This window comes from Bos taurus, chromosome 9, assembly GCF_002263795.3.
Source record: "Bos taurus isolate L1 Dominette 01449 registration number 42190680 breed Hereford chromosome 9, ARS-UCD2.0, whole genome shotgun sequence".
Taxonomy (NCBI): Eukaryota; Metazoa; Chordata; class Mammalia; order Artiodactyla; family Bovidae; genus Bos; species Bos taurus.
The window spans coordinates 28,244,458-28,271,588 of NC_037336.1; the positions used below are offsets into that span (position 1 = coordinate 28,244,458).

The 27,131-nt window shown below is 37.1% G+C and overlaps 1 protein-coding gene across 2 annotated transcripts in view; it reads right to left on the reverse strand.

Moving 5' to 3' along the window:
• Positions 1-1,046: 1,046 nt before the first annotated feature.
• Positions 1,047-27,131, reverse strand: part of CLVS2 (clavesin 2) — a 94,131-nt gene continuing 68,046 nt past the window's right edge. The window contains exon 6 of one of the 2 annotated variants that reach the window (XM_015472786.3): positions 1,047-18,384. In XM_015472786.3, coding sequence (XP_015328272.1) covers positions 18,297-18,384 — 88 coding nt within the window. In that variant the 3' untranslated portion in view covers positions 1,047-18,296. The remainder of the gene's footprint in view (positions 18,385-27,131) is intronic. The other variant, NM_001206054.2, reaches the window with a different exon arrangement.

Genomic DNA, 27,131 nt, shown 5'->3' on the forward strand with positions numbered 1-27,131 from the left:
CCTACCTCCTTTCAAAGACAATGGGCTGCTCTTCTGGTTGCCTGATGTCCTCTGCCGGCGTTCAGAAGTTGTTTTGTGGAATTTAGTCAGCGTTTAAATGTTCTTTTGATGTATTTGTGGGGGAAAAAGTGGTCTCCCCGTCCTATTCCTCCGCCATCTTAGGACCACCTCTATATATATTTCTTAAAAACTAAATTACACTCATTATTCCAAAGCTTTTATTTTGCCATAGTTAAAAGTTCTGAAAATGGCAATCCTTATACTATTAATATGTAGATATTGTAACAATTTCTCTTTCTACAAAACAAAAAGAAATGCTATATGTTAACAAAAAATTTAAACCATGCTAAACTGAGAAGAAAATAAGGGAAATTCTCAGATGATAAATACAAGACATGTGTGTGAATCTGAAGAAGGATTTCTAAGTCTGATGATGGTCACTAATCAGGAATTTTTTGCCATTCCTGTTTCATTTAATGTTTTGGTTTAGATAACTACTGAGAGTACAGGAGATAAAGCAAGAGAAACATAAGGGGGCTGGAACATTTGAAATATACAACAATATGAGAAGTCAGGATTACCAAAGACTAAGGTTAGATGCTTGATGGGAGGCAATATTTGATCTCCACCATTCACTGCATATAAACAGTAATTCCACAGAGGTCAAGGATGAAATGTGAGAGGCAACAATGTAAAATACTTTGGAACAAAGAGGAAAACATTTTTTTTGAGAAAAAAATCATAGCTTAAAATGTTTTAATATTCGAAAGACTCAAAATTAATAGTTCAGAACCCAAGTAAGAATTCATATTTAAAAAAAAAAAAAGAATATCCACAAAATTTAACACAAAGAAAGAAGCAAATGAAAAATAATATAGTGGAGTTAGTGAAATAGGAAGCAAAAGTACAATACAGTTTCAACTAAGCTATATAAAGAAGGCATATGGCAATACAAGCAAAAAAATGTATTATTAATATGAGGAATAGGAAGCAGAGGTGAACACAAATGCAGCCTATATATTCAAAAAACAGAGATTAGTATAAAATTTAGGTAAATAAATTTGAAGAGTTTATTGAAAATGATCAAATTTCTAGAAAAAGAAATACAGAGACAGGCATGCCTCAGAGATATTGTGGGTTGAGTTCCAGACCACTGCAGTAAAATGAATATTGCAATACAGCCAATTACACAATTTTCCTGCCTTCTCAGTGCATATAACAGTTTTGCTTACATTATACCCTAGTCTATGACGTATGCAACAACATTATGTCTGAAGAACAATGTACATAGCCTTAATTAATATATACTTTATTGTTAAAAAATGCTTACAGTCATCTGAGCCTTCAGTGAGTCATAGTGGTACCGTCAAAGATCACTAATCACAGATCACCATAACACATATAATGATGATGAAAACATTTGAAATGGTGCAAGAATTTCCAAAATGAGACACAGAGATACAAAGTAAGAAAATGCTGTTGGAAAAATGCAGCCAATAGACTTGCTTGAGGCAGGGTTGACTCAAACCTTCAGTTCAGAAAAGAAAACCACAGTATCTACAAAGCATAATAAAGCAAACCACAATAAAATGAGGTATGCCTGTACAATAGCCTAAATAACTCAACTAGAAAATGAAAATTGCAATAGTCCTGAAATCATTGAGGATATGCTATTAAGAATATAAATATTTACATAAGGAAAATACCAGCCCCAGATAATTTTAACTGTATTTGCCATTCAAAGAAGAGAAAATTTGATCTTGCTCTTTGCAAAAGCTATATTTTTCAAAGAACTACTCATAAGTGATAAAAACTACAGAGAAAATAAAATTAATAATCAACATAATTTGGGATAGCAATCTAAGTAAAATCAGATGACATCATATAGAGATGTGAAGGAAGAGTTAAAACTATTGGCACTAGTCTTAAGCCGAAGTGTAGGTGTATGGGTACTCCTGTTATTCTGTATATATGCTACAAACTTTTAAACTATTAGCAATGTCAGAATGGCTTAAGACAATAACAATTTATTGCTTTTATTTGATTTTTCAATAAACAATACATGGACAAAGTTCAATTTAAAAAATATAGAAATGTGAAAAGTGCAAATCTCCTTCCCACCCTTGCTGCTGCTACTGCTGCTGCTAAGTCGCTTCAGTCGTGTCCGACTCTGTACGACCCCATAGACGGCAGCCCACCACGCTCCCCCATCCCTGGGATTCTCCAGGAAAGAACACTGGAGTGGGTTGCCATTTCCTTCTCCAATGCATGAAAGTGAAAAGTGAAAGTGAAGTCGCTCAGTCCTGTCTGACTCTTAGCGACCCCATGGACTGTAGCCTACCAGGCTCTTCCGTCCATGGGATTTTCCAGGCAAGAGTACTGGAGCGGGGTGCCATTGCCTTCTCTGCCCACCCTTGCTGGATCTACCCAATTTCCAACTCCCCCAACAGACAACCAATGCTATTAATTTTTTAATATTCTTCTGCATTTTCTTAATATACAAGCAAATATGTACATTTATTTTATTCCCTTCCCCACTTTTTTTACATTTTTTACATTAAATAAACACATTCTGTACAGTAGAAGACTGTAATAAACACAGTAGGTACAGGAGAAGACTCTTGAGAATCCCCTGGACTGCAAGATCAAACCCGTCAATCCTAAAGGAGATCAATCCTGATTATTCATTGGAAGGACTGATGCTGAAGCTGAAACTCCAATACTCTGGCCACTTTATGGGAAGAACTGACTTATTGGGAAAGACCCTGATGCTGGGAAAGATTGAAGGTGGGAGGAGAAGGGGACGACAGAGGATGAGATGGTTGGATGGCATCACCCACTCAGTGGACGTGAGTTTGAGTAAACTCCAGGAGTTGGTGATGAACAGGGAAGCCTGGCATGCTGCAGTCCATGGGGTCACAAAGAGTCAGATGCGACTGAGCAACTGAACTGAACTGTACAGTATTCTGTACCTTGATATTTTTCTGAACAATGTATCTTTCTATTTTAGTACAGAAAGTGTTTCCTCATTTTTTAAGGTTTGAATGGTATTCTGGTTTATTTAAGCATTTTGTATTAGATCTGTAGAGTATAGATATAGCACATATTTTTTTCTGTAGATATAGCATGTAGTTTTGGACATTATTTTCTTCCATATTTTGTTCTTGAGAACAATTATCCTATGAACATCCTTGGAAATATATTTAAATATATCCTATGAAATACTTCTCTTGTGCAAGTGTGTTTGAAGGATTAAATTCTCAAAAGTGCATTGGCTGAGTCTATGTACCTTTCCTTTTGTAGTTTTTAAAGATACTGCCAAATGGTCATCCATCCTATAACAATGTGAGGAAGAACTTATTTCTCCATCACCTCCTTGAGAGAGGGTGTGCTATCAGACTGTTCCACTGAATGTTTCTTTCTCTCATTTTGAGCATTGGTACATGATCTTTTTACATTTTTAGAGATACTATATTTTCTTTTCTGTGAACCAAAAGTTTAAATCATATTTCTATTAGGTTTTTCTTTTTCTCATCAATTTCTAGAAACATTTTAATGTATTAGAGAACTTAGCTCTATGTCTGTGATATGAGCTGAAAAAATTTCCCAATTGTCATTTAGCTTTTGACTTTCAAATGACTTGCATTTGAAATTTATCATAATCTGTGGTATGATGTATGAAGCATGCTGTTTTTCATCACAGTTTTGTTTCCCAAAGAGAAACCATATTTAAATTAAATTACTCTCAACTTAGATTACAATTGCATTATGAGTACTATGGTTTTTTAAGTGCATTGTTTTAAGATAGTTTACTCTGTGTAACATTTATGTTACTATTCTCAGTATGGGTCTAACACCATATTTTCACACATTATTTTAAAAAACAAAAGGGAGGGATAGATGTATATATTAATATATGGCTTATCCACTTTGCTGCATAATACAAACAAATACAACATTGTAAAGCATCTAAACTCCAATTTAAAATAATTTAAAAAATAAAAGAATGCGGTTTAAAAGTCAACTAAAATGATAATGACCAAGTAACTCCAAAGCCACCATTTTCCAAACTCAACAATAGCAATGCTGAGATAATCTCAGGTAAATTCTGAAACAGAATCTTCTTACTCCCTTTTAGTGAACTGAATTAAATATTTTTGTATACTTAGATTAACCAATTTATTAAGACCCATAGTTCTCTCCAACTTTCTCTTAAGATTTGAGGAATCCAATCCATTAAAGATTTTTGTTGTTTAGTCACTAAGTTGTATCTGACTCTTTGGCAGTCCATAAAATTCCTATAGCAAATCCCATGACAAAAGTACAAAATAAGGTAACACATTAGGGGAAATGCGTGTGGGAAGCTCTCTCCCAGACAGTAGCACAACTCTCCCACACAACACAAAGTTGATTGGCAGCCACCATGACAGGAAAAGTCACCAGATTCCTGATCTTTGACTTGCCTTCAATCATTGCAAATGTAGAGAAAATAGTCAAGAGTTAAGCTGAGTAATTGTGCTGAGGTGCTCCCCACTCCATTTTCTTCTTGAAATAAAGAAACACATGGTTCTAAACACAAGATAGCTGGCTTCGTAGAGTGACTAGTGCTATTTTAGTCATAGGCCTGATAAACTTTCATCTTCCTGCAGGACTGGGATTATGCCATATATGCTAAGATCCTTTCAAGGTCTTCCCTTGTGGCTCAGCTGGTAAAAAACCCACCTGCAATGCGGAAGACCTGGGTTCGATCCCTGGGTTCAATCCCTGGGTTGGGAAGAACCCCTGGAGAAGGGAAAGGCCGCCCACTCCAGTATTCTGGCCTGGAGAATTCCATGGACTGTAAAGTCCATGGGGTCGCAAAGCGTCAGACACGACTGAGCAACTTTCACTGAAGATCGTTTCAAAGACTGGGAATAGTGGATATGTGGATATGTACAGTCTGAATACCAGACCACCTGACCTGCCTCTTGAGAAATCTGTATGCAGGTCAGGAAGCAACAGTTAGAACTAGACATGGAACAAGAGACTGGTTCCAAATAGGAAAAGAAGTATGTCAAGGCTGTGTATTGTCACCCTGCTTATTTAACTTCTATGCAGAGTACATCATGAGAAACGCTGGGCTGGAAGAAGCACAAGCTGGAATCAAGATTGCTGGGAGAAATATCAATAACCTCAGATATGCAGATGACACCACCCTGATGGCAGAAAGTGAAGAGGAACTCAAAAGCCTCTTGATGAAAGTGAAAGAGGAGAGTGAAAAAGTTGGCTGAAAGCTCAACATTCAGAAAACGAAGATCATGGCATCTGGTCCCATCACTTCATGGGAAATAGATGGGGAAACAGTGGAAACAGCATCAGACTTTATTTTTTTGGGCTCCAAAATCACTGCGGATGGTGACTGCAGCCATGAAATTAAAATACACTTACTCCTTGGAAGGAAAGTTATGACCAACCTAGATAGCATATTCAAAAGCAGAGACATTACTTTGCCAACAAAGGTTCATCTAGTCAAGGCTATGGTTTTCCTGTGGTCATGTATGGATGTGAGAGTTGGACTGTGAAGAAGGCTGAGCACCAAAGAATTGATGCTTTTGAACTGTGGTGTTGGAGAAGACTCTTGAGAGTCCCCTGGCCTGCAAGGAGATCCAACCAGTCCATTCTGAAGGAGATCAGTCCTGGGATTTCTTTGGAAGGAATGATGCTAAAGCTGAAACTCCAGTACTTTGGCCACCTCATGCGAAGAGTTGACTCATTGGAAAAGACTCTGATGCTGGGAGGGATTGGGGGCAGGAGGAGAAAGGGGACGACAGAGGATGAGATGGCTGGATGGCATCACTGACTCAATGGACGTGAGTCTGAGTGAACTCCAGGAGTTGGTGATGGACAGGGAGGCCTGGCGTGCAGCGATTCATGGGGTCGCAAAGAGTCGGACACAACTGAGCAACTGAACTGAACTGAACTGAACCGAACAGTCTGTTTCTAATTTTAATATCTCTGAATATTGTGCTTTTTGCATTTGTAGATGGTTACCCAATATAATACTGGTTGAGAATTCCAAGCACATTAAATGGTATGGAAAAAAATGAAACGGGACCATACACAGGCAGAACATAGTTTAATAGAAAAGGGTAGGGAGAACAAGGAAGCAGCAACATTGCTTAAAAGCAACTACATTATCTCCAAATTGGTTGAATCTTCATTCTAGTACCAGCATTTCACTTAACTAGTTGTGTGACTTTTAGCAAGACAAACCTTATATTATACTATAAATAATAGTATATTTATAGAAATACTAATAAAATGAGCAATCTGGATTACTTAATTTCTAAAGGATCTTCCAGTAGTAATATCTATTATTCTCAAAGAAAGCAAAAAGGGAGCCAGTTTTGGGTTATGTTGAGGGGGGCCATGCCTGAGGGATGAGTAATAAGAAAGCTCTTTTTTTTTTTTTTGCTTTTTTTCCTTGGGTGTTAACAATTCTTTGTTAGTTTTCATTAATCAAATATGTTGAATAATTATCAAATATTCTCATCATTGTTCCAAGTTTAAAATTATTTATGCCTACGAATTCTTAGATTTTTTTTTTAAAGTCTTGAATTATATCAATAATTTGCTTTATCATTTTTGGGGAAAATTTGTTATAACATCCATTAAATAGCAAAAGAGCAACTGTGGCAAAATAGGTTTAAAATTCTTTCTACAAGAAAAATTGCTTTCAAATGCCTTTTTGTATGAAATTGTATAAAAGTCACTATTTTTTTTCTAGAGATTGGCTAAAATCTTTAGTATATAGTCAATGAGAGAAATAAATTTACAAAGACTTCATAAACATATCAGTTCACAATTATAGGCAATACTTTACTGCTTTCAAAGACAGGATGTTTTATTATAACCATAAAAGATTATCTGGGTTTTCCCCATGAATTTAAAGAATTAATTGTTGACCATCTGAAATATCCCTTTATGAAAGTATATGAAAGATGACTCAGTTTTTATTTTAATTAATTAACCTGGCATTCCATCCTGCCCTAATGTAGATACTTTTATTTAGTGATTTGTTTTCCTAAGATGGAAGTCATTTGCTGTTTTTTTTTTATCTGTTTCATAAGAGAAACTTTTATTTGCTCTCAGCTCCTCCTAGATGAGTTATAGTCAATATTCATGGTATCCTGTACTCTGTCCAAACTTTCAGACTTTCCCATGACAAGATTCTCTATTTTACAATATGACCCATTTATAAAAAAACAAAACTCACTAAGTTTCACATACCAAGAGGAAGTAATCCTTTTCATGCTACCTAAATTAACACCTCTGGATGGACAATCAGAGCTCCCTTTAACTGTGGTACATAGAAGAAACACACCCAAACCCATCCAGGAAAACCATCGATCTGTGGTTCTCCCTGTGGATAAGTGAAAGTAACCTATTAAATGGAAAAATTAAATTACTCAGTCTATCAGGACTTATTTATCTTTGGTTCTTTAGTCTTATTTTCTGATGAAAATTCATGCTTATGTTTCACTCATAATAAATTAAAGCAGTATGGAATTTCCCTTAAAAGTGACAAAACTGAGGAGGAGCCGGCACCGCTGAATGATCCTGAAAGGCAGGATGCAAGATGCATTTTCTGTGAGCATGTGCAACCCTGGCAACCACCGCCAGTGCTGAGCAGAAAAGAAGAAACTGAAGAATCCTGATCACTATCCCCAAATAGCATGGATATAGAAAGATTATATTATATTTTTCCATGAAAAGTAAGGGCCCAGATTAACAAGAGGATATATAATGAGATCTAGCTCATGTTTTTGGTACAAGTATTGTCCTACTTCACAGCTGAGGAAACAAGACTGCCAGAAAATGTTAGTTGCTCAGTCGTGTCTGATTTTTTGTGATCCCATAGACTGTAGCCTCCCAGGCTCCTTTGTCCATGGGATTCTCTAGGCAAGAATACTGGAGTGGGTAACCATTCCCTTCTCCAGGGGATCTTCCCGACTCAAAGATCAAACCCTAGTCTCCCGGACCCCAGCAGATTCTTTACCATCTGAGCCTCCAGGGAAGCCCAGAGTGTCAGAGATGATACAAATTAAACTAATAAGTCTTCATTGTACTCCCACTACTAACTGACAGTATATAATTTTGCTTATCTGCTTTTTGTATGTCTTCTCCCCTAGAATGAGACTTTCAGAAGGACACAGGCTTGGTTTTGTTTACTCCTGTACCTCTGGAGCCTAGGACAGTACCTGGGACAGAATAAGTGGTCCAATAAATGTTTGTTAACATTAAAAATGAAATAAACTGAAATCATCATCCAGTCCATTCCTCTGCTTCAGGGGAGGACTTTATAACTAACACTGGCTTGGAGATATTTTGTCATTCCAGAAGTCACTAAGTTCTTTCTAGTGACTTGCTGTTTATAACAATCTCATAAAATGTATTTTATTGAGTCAACAATAAATTCAATATAACATTACAATATGCCCACATGTTTAAAGTCTTTTTAAAAGTATTTTATACTTTCAAATACTAACACCAGCTTCATGTCTCCATGTTTCAATGACAAATGTATTCATAGCTATTTGATATGATATGTCTTCTAAATTTACAGAAATTTAGTTTATGATGAAAAGATTGAAAGGGCATATACGCACATTCACATTTCAGAACCTGAAATTTCATTTAGCGACATTTTATTTAACAGAAGTCCATTTGTCCTCAGAAATCAACAAAGGCATGAAACAATCTAGACATTACATGAAATAATCTAGACATTAAATGAAACATTGATACTATGGGCTTAAGAATATAATAAAAAGTGACCTACTTTGTAAAATTTCTACATGCATTAAACAGTGAATGTAATTAATACATTTATCAAAGAACATATTGTTAGGATTAAATCATAAAAATAATTCATGAAAAAAATAAAATTGAGTAGAAGACAATACAACGTATAGTATCTTTAATATTCTATGTGTACTGAGCTTGAAGTCTATATTTCTGAAGTGGTACTAAACACATTCTTGAAGACTGACAAAAAAGGAGGCCAGAGAGGCAAATGGCTTCCACTGCACAGACTGTCAAGGATATAAACACAAGAAAATCCTGCCTTGTTTCTGAGCAGGAGCCATTTAGTCTCTTCTCTATAGAAGATTTTCCAAACTATCCATTAACCCTGAATGCCATATTTTTAAGTAATTGACAAGAAACATGATCAACACTGAGTATCAGTGCACACAATATCCACCAAAAAGTCACTAAAGACTGGTTGTCTTCTGAAAACACTTTCAAATATCTATACTTTTCAACTTCTGGTTCCTTCTTCAATACCACTTACCCACCTTTTATTTTCAGTGTCTTCTTAACAGAAGTCCTGGTAGAAAACTATAAACCTGTTGGATTGAACTACTGTAATGTAGGAGAAGGTGTAGTGGAAGAAAAGGAATAGCATCGATTTAGTATGAATAAAAAGATAAACTGCAAAGGATAAAAATCAAAACTTGTCATACCAAGAACCAATATCTAATATATCTGTTTACTAAAACTATGAGGAAATCTGTCAAAATAGTAAAAAACAAAACAAAACAAAAACGGGCGGGGGGGGGGGGATTGTTAAGGACCAAAACTGTGATTGTAAAATTCAGAAAACAGTATCTGCAAGTGAAATACAGAGGTGAAGGGAGAAAGTTGGAAATGCAGTTAGAATGTATAAGCTTGATCAATTCTTGTCATGTGATGTCAGGATAGTGAAAAATATGAAAAGACATCAAATATAAAACCCAGTTGAGATAAGACTTCTGTAAAGAGGGTTCATAGATGAAGTGGTTGCAATATATAGATTTCTAGATAAGAAGAAGATTTAGAAACACAAAAGAACTTCCTCATTTATCTTATAATTGTTTCAGAGGAAGGATGATCATAATCTATTTCCTTCCTTCTCCTCTTTTCCTTTCCAGTAAAAGTAAGTATATATGCATATTCTCTTAATCTTTCTTTCATATTGAACATTCTTCAATTTTTAAAGATTGGAATTAACTAGAGTAATCAACTAAGAACAATTTGCTATTGTTTTGAGTTCAAAATGACTTTTCATCTGAGGTATCTTGTAGTCTCTCTAGGTGTAAATATAAGCCATGAATATTTAGACACAACATTTAATGATCTTGGCTTCCCTGGTGGGTCAGACGGTAAAAGCGTCTGCCTGTAATGCAGGAGACCTGGGTTCGATTCCTGGGTTGGGAAGATCCCCTGGAGAAGGAAATGACAATCCACTCTAGCACTCTTGCCTGGAAAATCCCATGGACAGAGGAGCCTGGTAGGCTATAGTCCATGGGGTCGCAAAGAGTCGGACACGACTGAGCAACTTTACTTTCACTTTAGATAAAGCTTCCAAAGATGAAGCTCATACACTAATGTAAAACTTAGGCCCTGGGGTGGTAACCAGATTTGGGAGAAAAGGGAATGTAATTCTTGGTTGATGATTCCACCATCATCAGAGAGGTGAAATTCTCACTTTGATGATGAATTTTTTAAAAAATTCTTATCAATGAAAAAAAGAGCCCTTCTCAAATGTATACTACCAGCTAATATATAACATGCTGAAACAACAAATTAAGATATTCATGCAATCTTCTTGGATTTGCTACTAAATTCCAGGCACTATTCAAGGCACTGGTAATGCAATGGTAAACAAGACAGACAAAAATCCCTGCCTGTGTGGAGTTCATATGCTATTAGAGGAAAATGTAAAGTGACCAAAATAAATGATCTTTATGGTGTATTAGGAGGTGATAAAAGCTATGGAGAAGAAATAGAGTAGAAAAAAAATGTGAAGAATCAAAGGGCCATGTAGTTTTAAACAGGGAAATCCAGAGAGTTCTAAGAAAGTGACATTTGAGCAAAGATCTTAAGGAGATGAGGGGAAAAGTTATGGGGATATCTGGTGGAAAGAAGCAGGAGCAACAGAGAGTGAAAGTTTTGAGTGGAGGAATGCTTGACAAGTTCCTAGAACTGCAAGGATGACAGAAGACAATAAAGAGTAGATAAAAGCTTAAGAGATGACCTAAGAAAAATCAAGGTCAGGGTGAAAGCGTACAGTGTCTAGAACTTCAGAAGCAAGAAATTACTTAACAATTATGTTGGCATTGTGCAGGTAATGATGCCAGCCCAATCAGAAAATATGTTCTTCTGCTATACTGGTGCTTACAAACTTTCTATCACTCCTCAAACATCAACGTAAGAACCCTGGTTTTTACTCTTGCAGAGGGTTTTCAGAAGAATGAAATCACCTGAGCTCATCCTTGTTAATATGTTAGAAATTTACTCTAGAGGGCAAGAGCAGAAGCAAGGAGATGAGTTTTCAGATTATTATTCCAGTTGGAAAGTGAGGTCTTGGAGCAAGGTACTGATGATGAAGTTTAGAGAAGTAGACAGAGTGTGGAAACTACGAGCTAGCAGATTGGATGTGGTTCTGAGATTTTTTTAAAAAGAGAGAGAAAGGATGACTATAAAATTTTAAGCCCTAGAAACTGGAAGGTTAGGACTGACTGAGTGAGATGGGAAGGTTATAAAGAGGAAGCAGGTTCAGGATAAAGAAATTTAGTTTCGTCAGTGTTAAATGCCGTATGTCCATTAAACATCCAAATGAAATGTTTAGATATATGGATTCAACAGAAAGGATATTACCAGTCTTCTCCATGAATCCCAGATACAAAGAACATTTAATAATTTTCTAGCAATAAAGTCTTATTATATGTATTTTAAAAATTTTAGGACTTATAAATCAGCATGCAAATATTTCAGTCCTATGCAACTGAGTGAATTGTGTTTTTGTGTATATAACGCAGCATTTTTTTTCCCTAAAAGATTACAAAGCATATACAGTTTCCAGAGGATACTTTTATGTTTCCAGTTAGAAAAATAGGAATAAGAGCATCTGTATGTGCTAAGTCGACTGAGTCATGTCCTATGGACTATAGCCCACCAGGCTCCTCTGTCCATGGAATTCTCCTGGCAAGAATACTGAAGTGGGTTACCATTTCCGCATCCAGGGGGTCTTTCCTACCCAGGAATTGAACCCATGTCTCCTGCAGCTCCTACACTGCAGGTAGATTCTTTAAGGCTGAGCCCCTGGGGAAGCTAAAGGGGAATAAGAGTATATCTTATCTTCAGAGAAAAGTGATTACTCAGAGATAAGGGTTATGGTGCTGCTATACATCACCACCCTGCCCATCATGTCCCCATGGCCTCTTATCTTGATATTTAATTCTTGATATCAGAAACTCTTGACATTTTGAAATCATCTTCTGTATTTAGAATTAATGATACAGTTTAATGCACTTTTAGGCGACAAGAAGTACGGCTGTATCTCTGGCTTTTTGAGTATTCTCTGGTTGCCTGGGTTTATTCCCACTCAGAATGCTCCAGTAGCTGCTAGAAAACTTGGGCTTCTCCTGACAGAGCTGGGGAAAGAGGCAACTCTAAAAGACATGATAACCTCAAAAGCTGTGCACAGGAAAATCATCTGCATCTTAGCTGAAGTCATACATCAAATATAAAGGGTTCCAGATGTCTCTTTCCCTCATCAGATGATTTTTCATCCACAGATAGGATAAACGAGGAAACTCACAGAAGATACAACTGTGTATTTACTGAGGAGGCATTTTTTTCATGTTAAACTGAAAATTTTATTTTACTTAATATTTTGAACCAGAATTATTTTATAGGATTTATTTAAATCAATGTTTTTATAATTAGCTTCTTGTTTAATCCAATAAATTTGCATGAAAATGTTATTTTACTTATTGATCATTCCCACTGCTCCATGAGACTTAAAAGTTAACTTTCTTCTTTCAAGCTGTCCTTTGAAGGCTTGACTAGAAGTTACAACATACTGAAAATGTAATTTTGATGAAATTATGTTTTTCCCTTTAACCCCAAACATACAAGTATCAGAAAATTTCAGGTGTCCTAACCAAAATGGCTAACTACAATTTCCCTCAAAATGAAATTACTGTTGTCCATTTTTAGATGACATTTTAGAAATCTCCATTTCATAGATGCAACAGATCCACACTACAAAATTCAACATTTACCATATGCAAAATAAAGACTTTTTTAAAAGCAGAAATGTATATTTATTCAAAATTATATCATTTATAATACTGTATTATAATAAACAACTCCCTCAAAAGGTCAAAGGTAGCTGAGCCAAATAGTAAAGAGTATGCTTAGTAGTATTCTTATTTAATCTGGACAGTTTTGAAAACAAAAATTACTTAGGTTGGAAAGTTTCATTTATCTTTTACAGAAATATGAAAACTGAAAGACTGAATTAGAAACGAGACAAAGCTTTGAACCTCTGTTATATGTAAACCAATTATAATCCATTGAAATTTTTTAATACGGTTTAGGATTTGTTCACTCTTAATTGTTTCATTAATGTTTATTTTGATGCTCATCTAGGTTCCTCTCATTCACCACAAAAACTAATTTTGACAGAATAAATGCATCAGTATCATTAAGGACAAAAATATATGCAGGAAACTTGAAACTAAGTCAAATACTGACCAAACACTGTCTAAACGTAACAATGTCCACTATTTATTATAAAAGTGCATTTATTGTATTTAATACCTATACTTATTTGGTTTCTAAATATATCTTTTTATTTCAACAGTACCATTTGCACTCCTTTAAAAAAATAGTACAACTTGGGTGTTTCAGTCCAGTGAATTACTATTTTATATTTTTTTCCTATGGTACAGGGGAATAAATTTCTACATAGCACAGAATAAATTCCACAGTATTATGTCCATGTGTGGGGCTAACCTATAGATATTTACAAAATAAAAACTTCAATTCATGAAAAAATTTATATTCTTTAAGTTGAGATATAATAATATTTCAAAGCCAAGCTTTCTTTTATATTGATTATTTTCTCCTTTTCAAATACTAATAGTGCTGGATATGTGTGTGTGTGCTGGGTCATGTCTGACTCTTTGCGACCTCATGGACTATACCCCACCAGGCTCTTCTGTCTGTAGAATTTTGTATTCTGTCTGTAAGAATACTGGTAACACTGCTAACTAGTGCTAATAACATATTAGAAAGCAGTTTTCTCAACTAAAACAAAAATTATTAAAAAAAATCCTTTTCATTGCTAAAGATAATTACACATGCTACCCACCTAGCCAATCCTCTATATTAATATTTTAGATAATCTGCTGATTCTTACATGATCTAATAGCCTCATAAATTTAAAATGTATCACTGTTTCTTAGACCATATATCTATAATATCTATATAGCACATATAAAATGGAACATTTGCCTATTAGCTGGTTGATGCAAAAAATATAAATACCAAATCTGAACGTTCACACATCCTACCAGAGCTCTGCTCCATTTATTTTGTGTGTTGAAAATCATTCTGAAATAGCCTCATAACTGAAGGCAATGTTTCAAGTAATCATCAATAAATACCAAATAAGAACCCAAAGAGATATTATTAACCAACCAAACCAGCTAGACACTTAAATAAAACAACAGAGGGCCGTACAACCTTTCAGCAGGTTTTCTTGATAGAACTTCTGTAAAGGTATGTCCATATGCTTTTGGGTTATTTGTAGAAGAAAAGGAAGTCTGTTCCTAAAGACACACTGCCATGGCTCAAAGTTTCTTTTCGTGACAAGTCATAAACGTATTTCTTGATGTCTAAAACAACTCTGCATTTTCTGGATGCCTTAGAGGGCCTCTGTTTCCTCAGGAATATTACAGAAACTTCAAATGTTTAATTTAACAATGTGACCTAGTTAATATTAAAGAGAACCCAGCTGCTTGGCTTTCCTGCTTATGATTGTAAAGAAAACAGGGATTTTACATGGAAACACTTGAGGAATGTCCCTGCTCATACCTACGTAAACCATTATTGAAATAAAAGTAATCATGCATGCCCATTTGAAAAACTTGCTTGCAAAACTCAATTTAATACTGTATTTTTGTTTGTCAATAATGTTTTCAAGTTACTATACTGAACTTACACAATAAAGACAATACTATACAAGAAAGCTCAAAGCAAGACCTCAAATATCCTTCTTCAAATGATATCTGTATTTCACCCTTATAATAGAGATGCATGTGTTTACTTTTTGGAAGAGAGAACAAATAGAATCCATATTCTAGTATCACTGCTTTATTCCATTTTAAAAGAGGCACTTCATATTTCTTAGAGGATATTTTTATGATAATCTCTTCCTTTAAAAATATCAGTCAAAAATGTGTGCAAATACCACTGAAAACATAAGGAAGCTACTTATTTTTAACCAGCTTTGGAAGCAGCTGCCCCTGAAAAATTGGAGAAAAGAAATAATACCAGATGTAGAAGGTAGGGAAGGCTGAGTGAAGGGAGTAAATGAATTACGGGCCTATTCCAAATCAAATGTGATGATGCTTTGATGTCTACAAAGTTTAAGTAACAAGATAACTGAAAAGAGAAAGCACAGCTGTCAAAATAGGGAGGCAAATCATTAGGGCAAACAGTGTCGTGTTAGTGTCTGTGTATGAGTGGGGATGTACTATCTCAATGAAATCGAAAGAATATCAGATCAGATCAGATCAGTCGCTCAGTCGTGTCCGACTCTTTGCGACCCCATGAATTGCAGCACGCCAGGCCCGCCTGCGCTATATCGAAAGAATATAAGGGTGCTTATTTATTAAGTTATGTAACAGTAAACATAATCACATACCACAGAAAATCATGAGGAAAAAGAAAACTCCCAAATGGTGTCAGTTAGCTGGTGCTGAGGGTAAAATTCATAAAGTTGATCATATGTTCTATAAGCAGCTTTAAAAGATTACTGAAAGTCTTTTTCAGGCTGAAGACATCATAAGCAGACTGAACGAGATACAGCAATGTCAAACACAACATTGTTGTCATTTGTTCAGGCATTTAAAAATAGTTCACACAACCCAGACCACTCTCAATTGCTCATTTGAAGGACAGCAGTCGAGCAGCAGTACCAATGCAGGTTCCAAATGTTGGGTAGTGAGAGAGCGTGAATGACACTTATAAACGGGTAGGTACACATATAAATTATGCCTTCCGAGTTATTTTTACATATGACACTAGCATACGACAGGGGAAAAAAGCCGGCTATGCTGGTTGACGTCCGAAGCTGGTAGAATTCTGAATTTGGCAATAAATGGTGCATATCAAAGAAACTCATGAAAATGAAAAGTTGTCTGGCCTTCTGAACTTAGTTGTTTCATTTTATTCCAATACATCATACTGTCTAACACTTGCTTGTACAGTATATAGAGCCCAAGGCCAAAAAATGTAAGATGCCAAGCAGGAAAAAAACATAAGAACACCTTTGGTCAGGGTTCTTAGAAAGATTAGAGTTGCTGTGGCTTTTTTTTCCAGTGCATTCCAATCTCTATAACATTTATGAGTAGAGCAGAAGACCTAATGGTCATTATTCTTCTGCACTTGATTGGAGGTTGGCATTTTAAAGGTATCTTTCATTCATAATATCTATGTGTATTTATGTATTTTTACAAATACTAGACAGTTCATTGGTGACACAGCAGAATAATGTACTGATATTAATTTTAAGATTCTGGGCTACAGAATTATAACTGGACTTTTTAAAGCTTTTGGCTAAAATGTATATTATAAAGGCTGCTACATGCCTTTATTTCTGTTGGTTTCCATAAGTTCCTTGAGATATTTTTCTTTCAAGACAATATTTTAATGGTAAAGTCTCAGTCTCAAAAATTACCATTCTGAAAAGGTGGTAAGAATCTTGCTTTTTCACACTAGAATTTGAAATTTAAAGTTAAATTTTTTAAATGTGCTATCCTTGCAAAATTTTTGTGAAAAGAAAACTTTAACATAAGGATTCCAAATCTAGATTTAAACTATAACATGGACTCTCAGATGCCCTCAGAAGCTTTCATTATGTCTCCTAGATGCAATATGTTCTTAAAATCTTTTCTGAGAAGAAAATGTGTGCTTCCAGGATCATTAGGATAATTAACCTAAATTTGAGAAAAACAGTATTATTCTCTGTCACCTGATACTGCCTATGCTGAGACCTGTTGTGTTTTTTTTGAAGAAAAAATATATTTCACTGGAATGGCACAGATACAAGATTGCAATACAAATTAAATTGAATTCCCTTAAATAAATTCACAGGAAGTCTGTTTCACAATACCTCATTTTCATTAACTTTAGTGGAAGTGGTTTTCCAGAGTTAACATCTCAGACAATAATCTATAACATCTCTAAGACCATTGAATATGCATGATTTATTTTATAAGCCTGTCACATCACAGATTTACCAAAGCCCAGTAAAAATATATATATGTGTGTGTGTGTGAATATATATATATTTTCAACCAGTCACAAGAATTAGAAATTAGCCCCTTATCAGTACTTGGCAACTTTTCTGCTCAAAATTAGCTGTCAAACACTACTCAAGTATTGGTTCTTTCTCTTGGTCAAAGAGTTTTTCGGGATAAAGTTCTTAAAGTACATCAGACAGGCATATAATGAGATCTTGAGTAAAGGACGCATTGTGAAGACAGCCGTTTATAAAGAATCCACTCTCTTTCAGAATTCCACGTCTTATTTTGGGGAACATATTTTTTCACAAGACTCCAGGAACTAAACAACATAGAAAGTTCAAGTGTTGAGTTTACCAGGTTATTTGCCATTTCTTGCCTCCCAAGTTCAAGGCCAGTGATAGTCACTAGGGTACATTTTCTGTGAACTGAAAATCCCTAGACAGGAAGTACATTTATCATAATAATTTCCTAGAATCATTTAGCTCCCTGTGCCCATTAAATGTACATTTGAGTATGACAGAGTTTCAGAGAAAACAATGAAACAATCACCATGATAGCTGAAATATGGCTTCATAGGAAACAGGGCTACATTTAATTAGCTTCGATGGTTTATGCGTCTTTTCTGTTCTTGTTACAGTTCATCTCACTGGCATGGACTCAAAAGCCAATCTTCCAATTTAAGTTACTACTAAAATTTACAAACTTGACGTGAAGATTACATTGTATTTACAAAGAACTTGGCACTTACAGAATAAATTATTGACTTTTCTTTAAATCTAGACCAGGGCACCCATGGTTCAGGCAAATGGGAAAGCCTGATGCCTTACTATATATTATGCTACATTAACAAGAATAAATAAGTTTCCAGCTGGTAATTCATCCACAGCACTGGCCCTGGTGCTGAAAACATGTACCTTCCATTTCTAATCCACGGAGAGGGCAGAGAAGCTATCAGTCCAGAGAGAGCAAAGGTTGCATGTTTTCCTCCTCATTTTTATCCATGCGTTTTAGCACTGTAGGATCCACAACTGATTGGGATCTGGAAATAATAAAGCCAATGTCAGCGTGTTACTGCCAAACAATCACATTCTCTTCTATCTTTTCTCCTTTATTACTTCTCTCTTGGATGTGGATTAACTTCTACATCAAGGGATTTATGAACTGAGAATCTGCACATTGAGAGAGACGCACACTTATGGTGATTGTTTACGAAGAAGCAACCCCCTCTGGCCTCTAAATACAATAGTGCACAACAGAGGATTCTAAACACACAATAACAGGCTTAAGTTCTCATCTTTACAATCAAGAAGAGCCTTTTCTTTGAGACTGAGAACTTTTAGTACACGACTGACATATTCCAAGAGGACATCACTAAAAGGGGAAATTATTATGGTGAATTTACCATTATAAGAAATGAAGTAGAAATAATAGGAGCCTTGATTTCTGGCTTAAAGGGCTCTATGAAAAAACTTCAACAGGAATGTGCATTTTAACCATCTTTTTTTTTAATGTATAATGAGCACATTAGGAGAAAATATTTCAATATGAGTTTTGTTAAATTTTCCACTAGAACATCTGAATAAAATCAGTCTTATTCTTGGAAATCTATGAAATGGTTTCAAACTTTAGAAGCCTCTCTTATTTAGGCAGCAGTACTTTACTATTAGAGAAACAAATAATGTGAAAACCCTTACATATGCTTTCGATAGCAGGTGGGAATTACATCTCAATTCATCACCAGGAAACACGAAATTGAGAAGGAGGAAAGTCAATGAAATGTGCTACTGTGGTGGCAGGAAGCTGCCATCTTAATGGCTACGGCATTAAAGAAGCAGCCGTCCTTTTAAATTTCTCTTCCTTAATGAATTTTTCCCCTGCTGCTGCATTCCAGCCATTTGGCTATTGCTGAGACAATATGCGTCTTAGTAGACCTCATTAACTTTCAAAAAGGAAGACTATAAGTGAAAATACAACCACACATGCTAATGAAAATGAAGAGCAATGGAAGGAATTATCAAAGCAAAAATAATTACAAGATTAACTGATAAATTGACTTTCATTGAAGTAAACTTAAGTTCATTTCTAAAGAGAGAATGAAGAGGAAGGTGAGAACAGTTGTATCAGGAGGTTTATTTTCTAAGTCATTTTTACTGTTTTATCTCCATAATAGGTATTAGATGCATAAATCAGAATGGAGACTAACCACAGTTGAATATGGTGTGTGTGTGTGTGTGTGTGCGTGTGTCTGTGCAGGAGACAGAGAAAGAAAGAGGGAAAGGAGCAATGATAATTTATCTTAGAACACAGTACATGAATAAAATATACTTTAACACAATTGACAATTGCACAAAACACTTAATAATTAGACCTGTAACATTCTTTTTCTTAGACTCAAATACAATAATTGGTGCCCCAAGATGAATCCATGCTAAAATATGCAGAGGTTCATTTAATGTCCTGCACTAGAGGGTTAACCTGACTACTAGCGCCCACTGGACTATAAGTTCCGTAAGCAGGGACTTTATCAGTGTCTTTCCTTGCGACAGACACGATGTGTGTCACAATCTGTTACACAGTAGGATTTCAATGTCTTAATTCTTATCCAATAAATACTTTCCAAACTGAAAGAAGCTGGATGTCATGCATTCAAACTGGAGAGTGATGAAGATAAAGCAATTTACCCCGTGAAGAAAAGAATTCTTTACAGAGAAGTTATTTTAAAATCTCACGAAGTATACAAATGTTGAGGTACATCCTAATAATATTAAGTACACGCTAAAGCTCTTCAGACAGCATAGAGTCTACACATTTAGCATTTGCCATAATGTTCTATTAAAACACACATTGTACACACACACACACACACACACACACACATCTTATATATTGTTACTTTCCTTAACTACTTCCGTGGTTCAGATGGTAAAGCATCTGCCTGCAGTGCGGGAGACCTGGGTTCAATCCCTGGGTCAGGAGGATCCCCTGGAGAAGGCAATGGCAACCCACTCCAGACTCTTGCCTGGAAAACCCCGTGGACGGAGGAGCCTGATAGGCTACAGTCCATGGGGTCGCAAAGAGTCAGACACGACTGAGTGACTTCACTTTCTTTCTTTCTTTCTTTCATGGCAATTTTAATAAAATATTTTAAATTGTAGTGCACTATTCAATCTGGGATTAAGTTTCTAGTTTGTTTTTATCATGCGCTACAGATGTTAAACTTGTCCGATTATAAACGCTGCTGGCTCCATATGCAGAGAAATTCCTCAATAAAGTAAGACAGAAAGAAACAATTTCTGATTAAGACTTTTTTGGTATTTAAGTGTCCCAAGTATACTGTTGTTTTAGTCTAGACTTTCTTTTTGCCCTCTTGTACAGAACAACAGGGTTATTTGTGCATGATTGGTTACTGAACTGGTCTTTTTCAACTACAATAAAGGAAGCTATCTGTCATTAACTCATGGTACATCTTAGTCTCCAGGCTCTGCTGTCTTTCAATGAATAACTTCTTCCCATGAAAACCTGTAGTTTAACGTTAATTATCCAGGTATCATTTATTCATTTATTATGCATTTACAATATTGTGCTATACTTTAGTGTTTGAAAGACTAGATTTTGGACAGAAATGGATTCCAATTCCACATCCTGTGATTTACTAGTTCCATGACCAAATGGAGGCTATTTGAATGTCCTAAGATTTTGTTCCCTTACCTGTGAAATGGGGAAAATAACATCTACATCATACAGATGTACTAAGGATCAAGTGCACTCAATAACGCATGCATAATCCCCAGCATTAATTCTGGCAAATAGCATATGGTAGCAGTTAAAGAAATGACTTACAGAATACTGCTGCCTGTGTTCCAATATTAGCATTGTAGCTTTGTAGCTATGGAACATGGAGAAGTTACTTACCTTCTCTGTATCTGGGTTTCCTCATCAATAAAATGGATACAGTATCACCTTATTAGTTGTTTAGAAAAGCAAAGGAGTTGATATATACAAAACATTAGATAGGATTTGACAGGTAGTAGAAATGGTATGGACCTAACAGAAGCAGAAGATATTAAGAAGAGATGGCAAGAATATACAGAAGAACTGTACAAAAAAGATCTTCATGACCCAGATAATCACGATGGTGTGATCACTCACCTAGAGCCAGACATCTTGGAATGTGAAGTCAAGTGGGCCTTAGAAAGCATCACTACGAACAAAGCTAGTGGAGGTGATGGAATTCCAGTTGAGCTATTCCAAATCCTGAAAGATGATGCTGTCAAAGTGCTGCACTCAATATGCCAGCAAATTTGGAAAATTCAGCAGTGGCCCCAGGACTGGAAAAGGTCAGTTTTCATTCCAATCCAAAGAAAGGCAATGCCAAAGAATGCTCAAACTACCGCACAATTGCACTCATCTCACACACTAGTAAAGTAATGCTCAAAATTCTCCAAGCCAGGCTTCAGCAATATGTGAACCGTGAACTTCCTGATGTTCAAGCTGGTTTTAGAAAAGGCAGAGGAACCAGAGATCAAATTGCCAACATCCACTGGATCATAGAAAAAGCAAGAGAGTTCCAGAAAAACATCTATTTCTGCTTTATTGACTATACCAAAGCCTTTGACTGTGTAGATCACAATAAACTGTGGAAAATTCTGAAAGAGATGGGAATACCAGACCACCTGATCTGCCTCTTGAGAAATCTGTATGCAGGTAAGGAAGCAACAGTTAGAACTGGACATGGAACAACAGACTGGTTCCAAATAGGAAAAGGAGTTCGTCAAGGCTGTGTATTGTCACCCTGTTTATTTAACTTAAATGCAGAGGACATCATGAGAAACACTGGACTGGAAGAAACACAAGCTGGAATCAAGACTGCCGGAAGAAATATCAATCACCTCAGATATGCAGATGACACCGCCCTTATGGCAGAAAGTAAAGAGGAACTCAAAAGCCTCTTGATGAAAGTGAAAGTGGAGAGTGAAAAAGTTGGCTTAAAGCTCAACAGTCAGAAAACGAAGATCATGGCATCTGTCCCACCACTTCATGGGAAATAGATGGGGAAACAGGGGAAACAGTGTCAGACTTTATTTTTCTGGGCTCCAAAATCACTACAGATGGTGACTGCAGCCATGAAATTAAAAGACGCTTACTCCTTGGAAGGAAAGTTATGACCAACCTAGATAGCATATTCAAAAGCAGAGACATTACTTTGCCAACAAAGGTCTGTCTAGTCAAGGCTATGGTTTTTCCTGTGGTCATGTATGGATGTGAGAGTTGGACTGTGAAGAAGGCTGAGCACCAAAGAATTGATGCTTTTGAACTGTGGTGTTGGAAAAGACTCTTGAGAGTCCCTTGGACTGCAAGGAGATCCAACCAGTCCATTCTGAAGGAGATCAGCCCTGGGATTTCTTTGGAAGGAATGATGCTAAAGCTGAAACTCCAGTACTTTGGCCACCTCATGTGAAGAGTTGATTCATTGGAAAAGACCCTGATGCTGGGAGGGACTGGGGACAGGAGGAGAAGGGGACGACAGAGGATGAGATGGCTGGATGGCATCACTGACTTGATGGGCGTGAGTCTAAGTGAACTCCGGGAGTTGGTGATGGACAGGGAGGCCTGCCGTGCTGCGATTTGTGGGGTCGCAAAGAGTTGGACACGACTGAGTGACTGATCTGATCTGATCTGATCTGAACTATGATGCTGAATATTATTTAATAAAGTGGAAGCACATATTACCCATAATCTAATGAGCTTTGTATTCTTTCACTTGATTATGCTATCTCTTCACAAATTTTCACAGAACATAATCTTCTTCCTATCATGCTCAGCCACACAGTCGTGTCCAACTCTTTGAGGCCCCATGGACTGTAGCCCACCAGGCTGCTCTGTCCATGGGATTTTACAGGTGAGAATACTGCAGTGGCTTGCCTCTTCTTCCTATACAAGAAGCTGAATTCACCCAAAGGAATAGTTACCTACAACTCATTTGTGAAGCAATGACTTTTCCCCCTCTCAATCTAAAAATGATATAAAACTGGAAAAGACAATGAAGGAAAGGTGGAATCTAGAAACGATTTTCTCCCATCCTTGATGGGGAACTGCTATTCCCTGCCAGAGAGAAGATAAAAATCATGTGAAACAACTCTCTTGATCTCATTCTTCAAGAGTTTTCAAATAGAACCATATAACCTTCACAGGATGCAAAACCTATACCAAACAAAGGGTGTCTGAAATTCCAATTGGCCCAAGTTAGAAGCAAGAAACTCGGGGCTGGGGAAGTCATCATGCTATGAGCCACGTCTGCAGGGGACAAAATGGCCTAATTAATTGGAAAAGAGAAGCAGGATCCAAAAAGACTTCAAAAGGTGGATCGCAGGAACCAAATGTAACAAGATGATGTCAATCAATTAAAATAAATGTGCTGAGAAGAAAGAGCTAAATATAGAAATCGAGAGCTATGAGGATAAAGGTCTAGAAGTAAGGAGACTAGTTTTAAGGGGCTCAGTGTGAGTCAGCAGTGTGCCTTGGCGGCCTGAACGATAGCTACAGTGACGACAACAGTAAACAGAGAAAGCCAATGAGGTCTACGCTGCAGAGCCAGGATTCTGGAATCTCAGCGGAAGCAGTGACAGCATCAGATGTCACCTCTGCCTTTCTAAACACTGCACTTAAAAGGGGCCACTGACAGACAGCAGAGAACTCCTTCATTTGACTGGTACTTCGTGAGCATCCTTTCTGCTCTCTACACACTCTACTCCAGGCACCAAAGATTCAGAAGAGAACAGGATAGACAAAGCCACTGAAGTCTCCCTGAAGCTTACATGGCAGGATGAAAGGGATAAATAATTAAAGCAAATCAATAATTTCACAGGCTAATAATGAGCTATAAAGAAAATAAAGGAGATGATTGATTGGAAGTGGCTAGAAGGCAGAGTAGAGCTTATTAAGACCTGGTGACTAACCAAAAGACCTTCTGGAGGAGGTGACCTTTGATTGGGGCCAGCCATTGGAAGATAGAGGAAAAGGACATTCCAACCAGAGGCTGAAGGAGAATAAAGAAAACTGCTGTGAAAGGTGGAGAGAAAAGGGAGATAAACTTGGAGGAAAGAGGTAGGCAGAGTCAGATTATGTAGCATATTATAAGTCACAATATGAAATTGATTGTATGCCTTGTATAATTACCAGTCATTAAAAATTCAAAGCAGAGAAGTGAAACAACCTGATTTACACTTTAAAAACATTATTTTGATTGACACGTGGATAATAAATGGAGAAGGATAAGGGTAGAAGCAAAGACAGCAGGTAAGAAATTCTGGAGGAAGTGCAGGTGATGAGGATACAGCTAAGGATGCAGAGGATATGAAAGAAGTGTGCTCAGAGGAAGGGACCGCCCTAGTTAACAAGTCACAGAAGGAGGGGCTGAAGGAAATAAGCATCACTAGCTGGCAAGGGAAAAAACTGAGGACACCTATGAGAGCTGTCTTTGAATCCTCCTATAGCTCAGTTCTAGAGTGAGGGCACTCTGTGTCACGCTGTCACAGAAGAGCAGAAAAGAGTTATATCCACAATGTGAAAGACTCTGTACCTCATAGACTGGAATCCTGTTCCATTACATATAGACTATGTGACTTTGGGGATACAAATATCTGTGTAATAGGGTTGCTATGAAACTTAAATGAGTTTTACCCAAAAAAAAGTACCTGGTAAGCGCTTAACTCAGGGCTTCCCTGGTGGCTCAGCTGATAAAGAATCTGCCTGCAATGCAGGAGACCCTGGTTCAATTTCTGGGTTGGGAAGTTCCCCCAGACAAGGGACAGGCTACCCACTCCAGCCTTCTTGGGCCTCCCTGGTGGCTCATATGGTAAAGAATCCACCTACAATGCAGGAGACCTGGGTTCAATCCCTGGATTGGGAAGTTCCCCTGGAGGACGGCATGACAACCTACTCCCGTATTCTTGCCTGAAGAATTCCCATGAACAGAGGAACCTGAAGGGCTATAGTCAATGGGGTCGCAAAGAGTCAGACACGACTGAGCAACTAAGCACAGCACACAAGGGCCTAACTCACGAGAAAAGTGAAAGTGAAGTCGCTCAGTCGTGTTCGACTCTTTGCGACCCCATGGACTGCAGCCTACCAGGCTCCCCCGTCCCTGGGATTCTCCAAGCAAGAACACTGGAGTGGGTTGCCATTTCCTTCTCCAATGCATAAAAGTTAAAAGTGAAAGTGAAGGTCGCTCAGTCGTGTCCGACTCCTAGTGACCCCATGGACTGCAGCCTACCAGGCTCCTCCGTCCATGGGATTTTCCAGGCAAGAGTATTACAGTGGGTTGCCATTGCAGTTGGTAATAAATGATAGATTGTAATAATTATCATTATTAGGATTTTTATTTTTATCAGAAGGAACCTATTCTTAGGCAATGGCTTTTAACCATTTTTGTCTTAGAAGACTTTGAGAATGTGATGAAATATGCCTTCTCTCCAGAAAAAAAAAATGCACTATACACACAAACACACACATGTATATGTGTGTGTATATGTTAGCACTCAGTTGTGTCTTGCTATTTGTGACCCCATGGACTGCAGCCTACCAGGCTCCTCTGTCCATGGAATTCTCCAGGCAAGAATACTGGAGTGGGCTGCCATTCCCTTCTCCAGGTGTCCAGCACTGTAGACAGAATCTCTACCCTCTTAGCCACCAGGGAAATATATATATATATATATATATATATATATATAATCCATATATATTATATACACCAATATATATACACCCACACATATACCCACACAGTTTTGAACACAACTTTAGCACTTAACAGTCTCCTTTGAGAGCCCATCAATGAACCCTTTTAGCAGAGCATAAAACTCAAATTAGGAAGACTTGTTTTAAAGGGAAATGAGTTGAGAAGCCCAAACTTCATTTAAACATAATCTTGTCGATTAATGCAGAAATTAAAGCTGGAGATGTCACTAACCTTCCCATTTTGTCCAAGTTGTTGTGGAGCAATCTGGGAGAGAAAGGCATCCACATACACACACCACACACACACACACACACACACACCACACACACACACACACACACACCACACACACACACTAGCATCAGTAACAGCAACAAATAAGAGGTCAGTCTAAAATAACAGGGTTGTCACTGCATGAGTCAGTGGTAACTGAAAGACCACAAAATTGTCATCAGAGAAGGATGTAAGACAGTGTTGGGGATGACATGTAATATGCTCTTGGGTCCTCCATGAACTAGGTGAAGAAAAATTGTAGGAGCTGTGGTTCCTAAGTTTCCAGGACAGGAAATCAACCGAGAAATAATATTTGTTGCCATTATCCAAATGAAGCCTGGGCTGGTACAGCCTGGGGTAGCATGAGAATTAGAAGTCTTCTGGTTTGCTACAGAATGCGAACACAGTGTCAGTTCTGTATTTGCATGTGTCTAGCAACTCCTCTGCCCTCAATCACCAATAGACTATGGCAAGACATATGTTTTATACACACTGAATCCAAAACATTTAGGAAAGCTTCTATTACAGAGCATGTGTTGAATAAATACACATTGATTGAGAGAAAACAGGCCTAATAACACCATAAGAGTCAAAGCAGAAAATTAGATATTCTCAAGAATGAATTCTGTAAAGATTAAAGCCGCAGGGAAACAGAAGGTTTTGCTCCAGGAATGGCTAGATAGAAATGTTTAAAGAGAAACCTGGCTGCTGCTGCTGCTGCTGCTGCGTCGCTTCAGTCGTGTCCAACTCTGTGCGACCCCATAGACAGCAGCCCA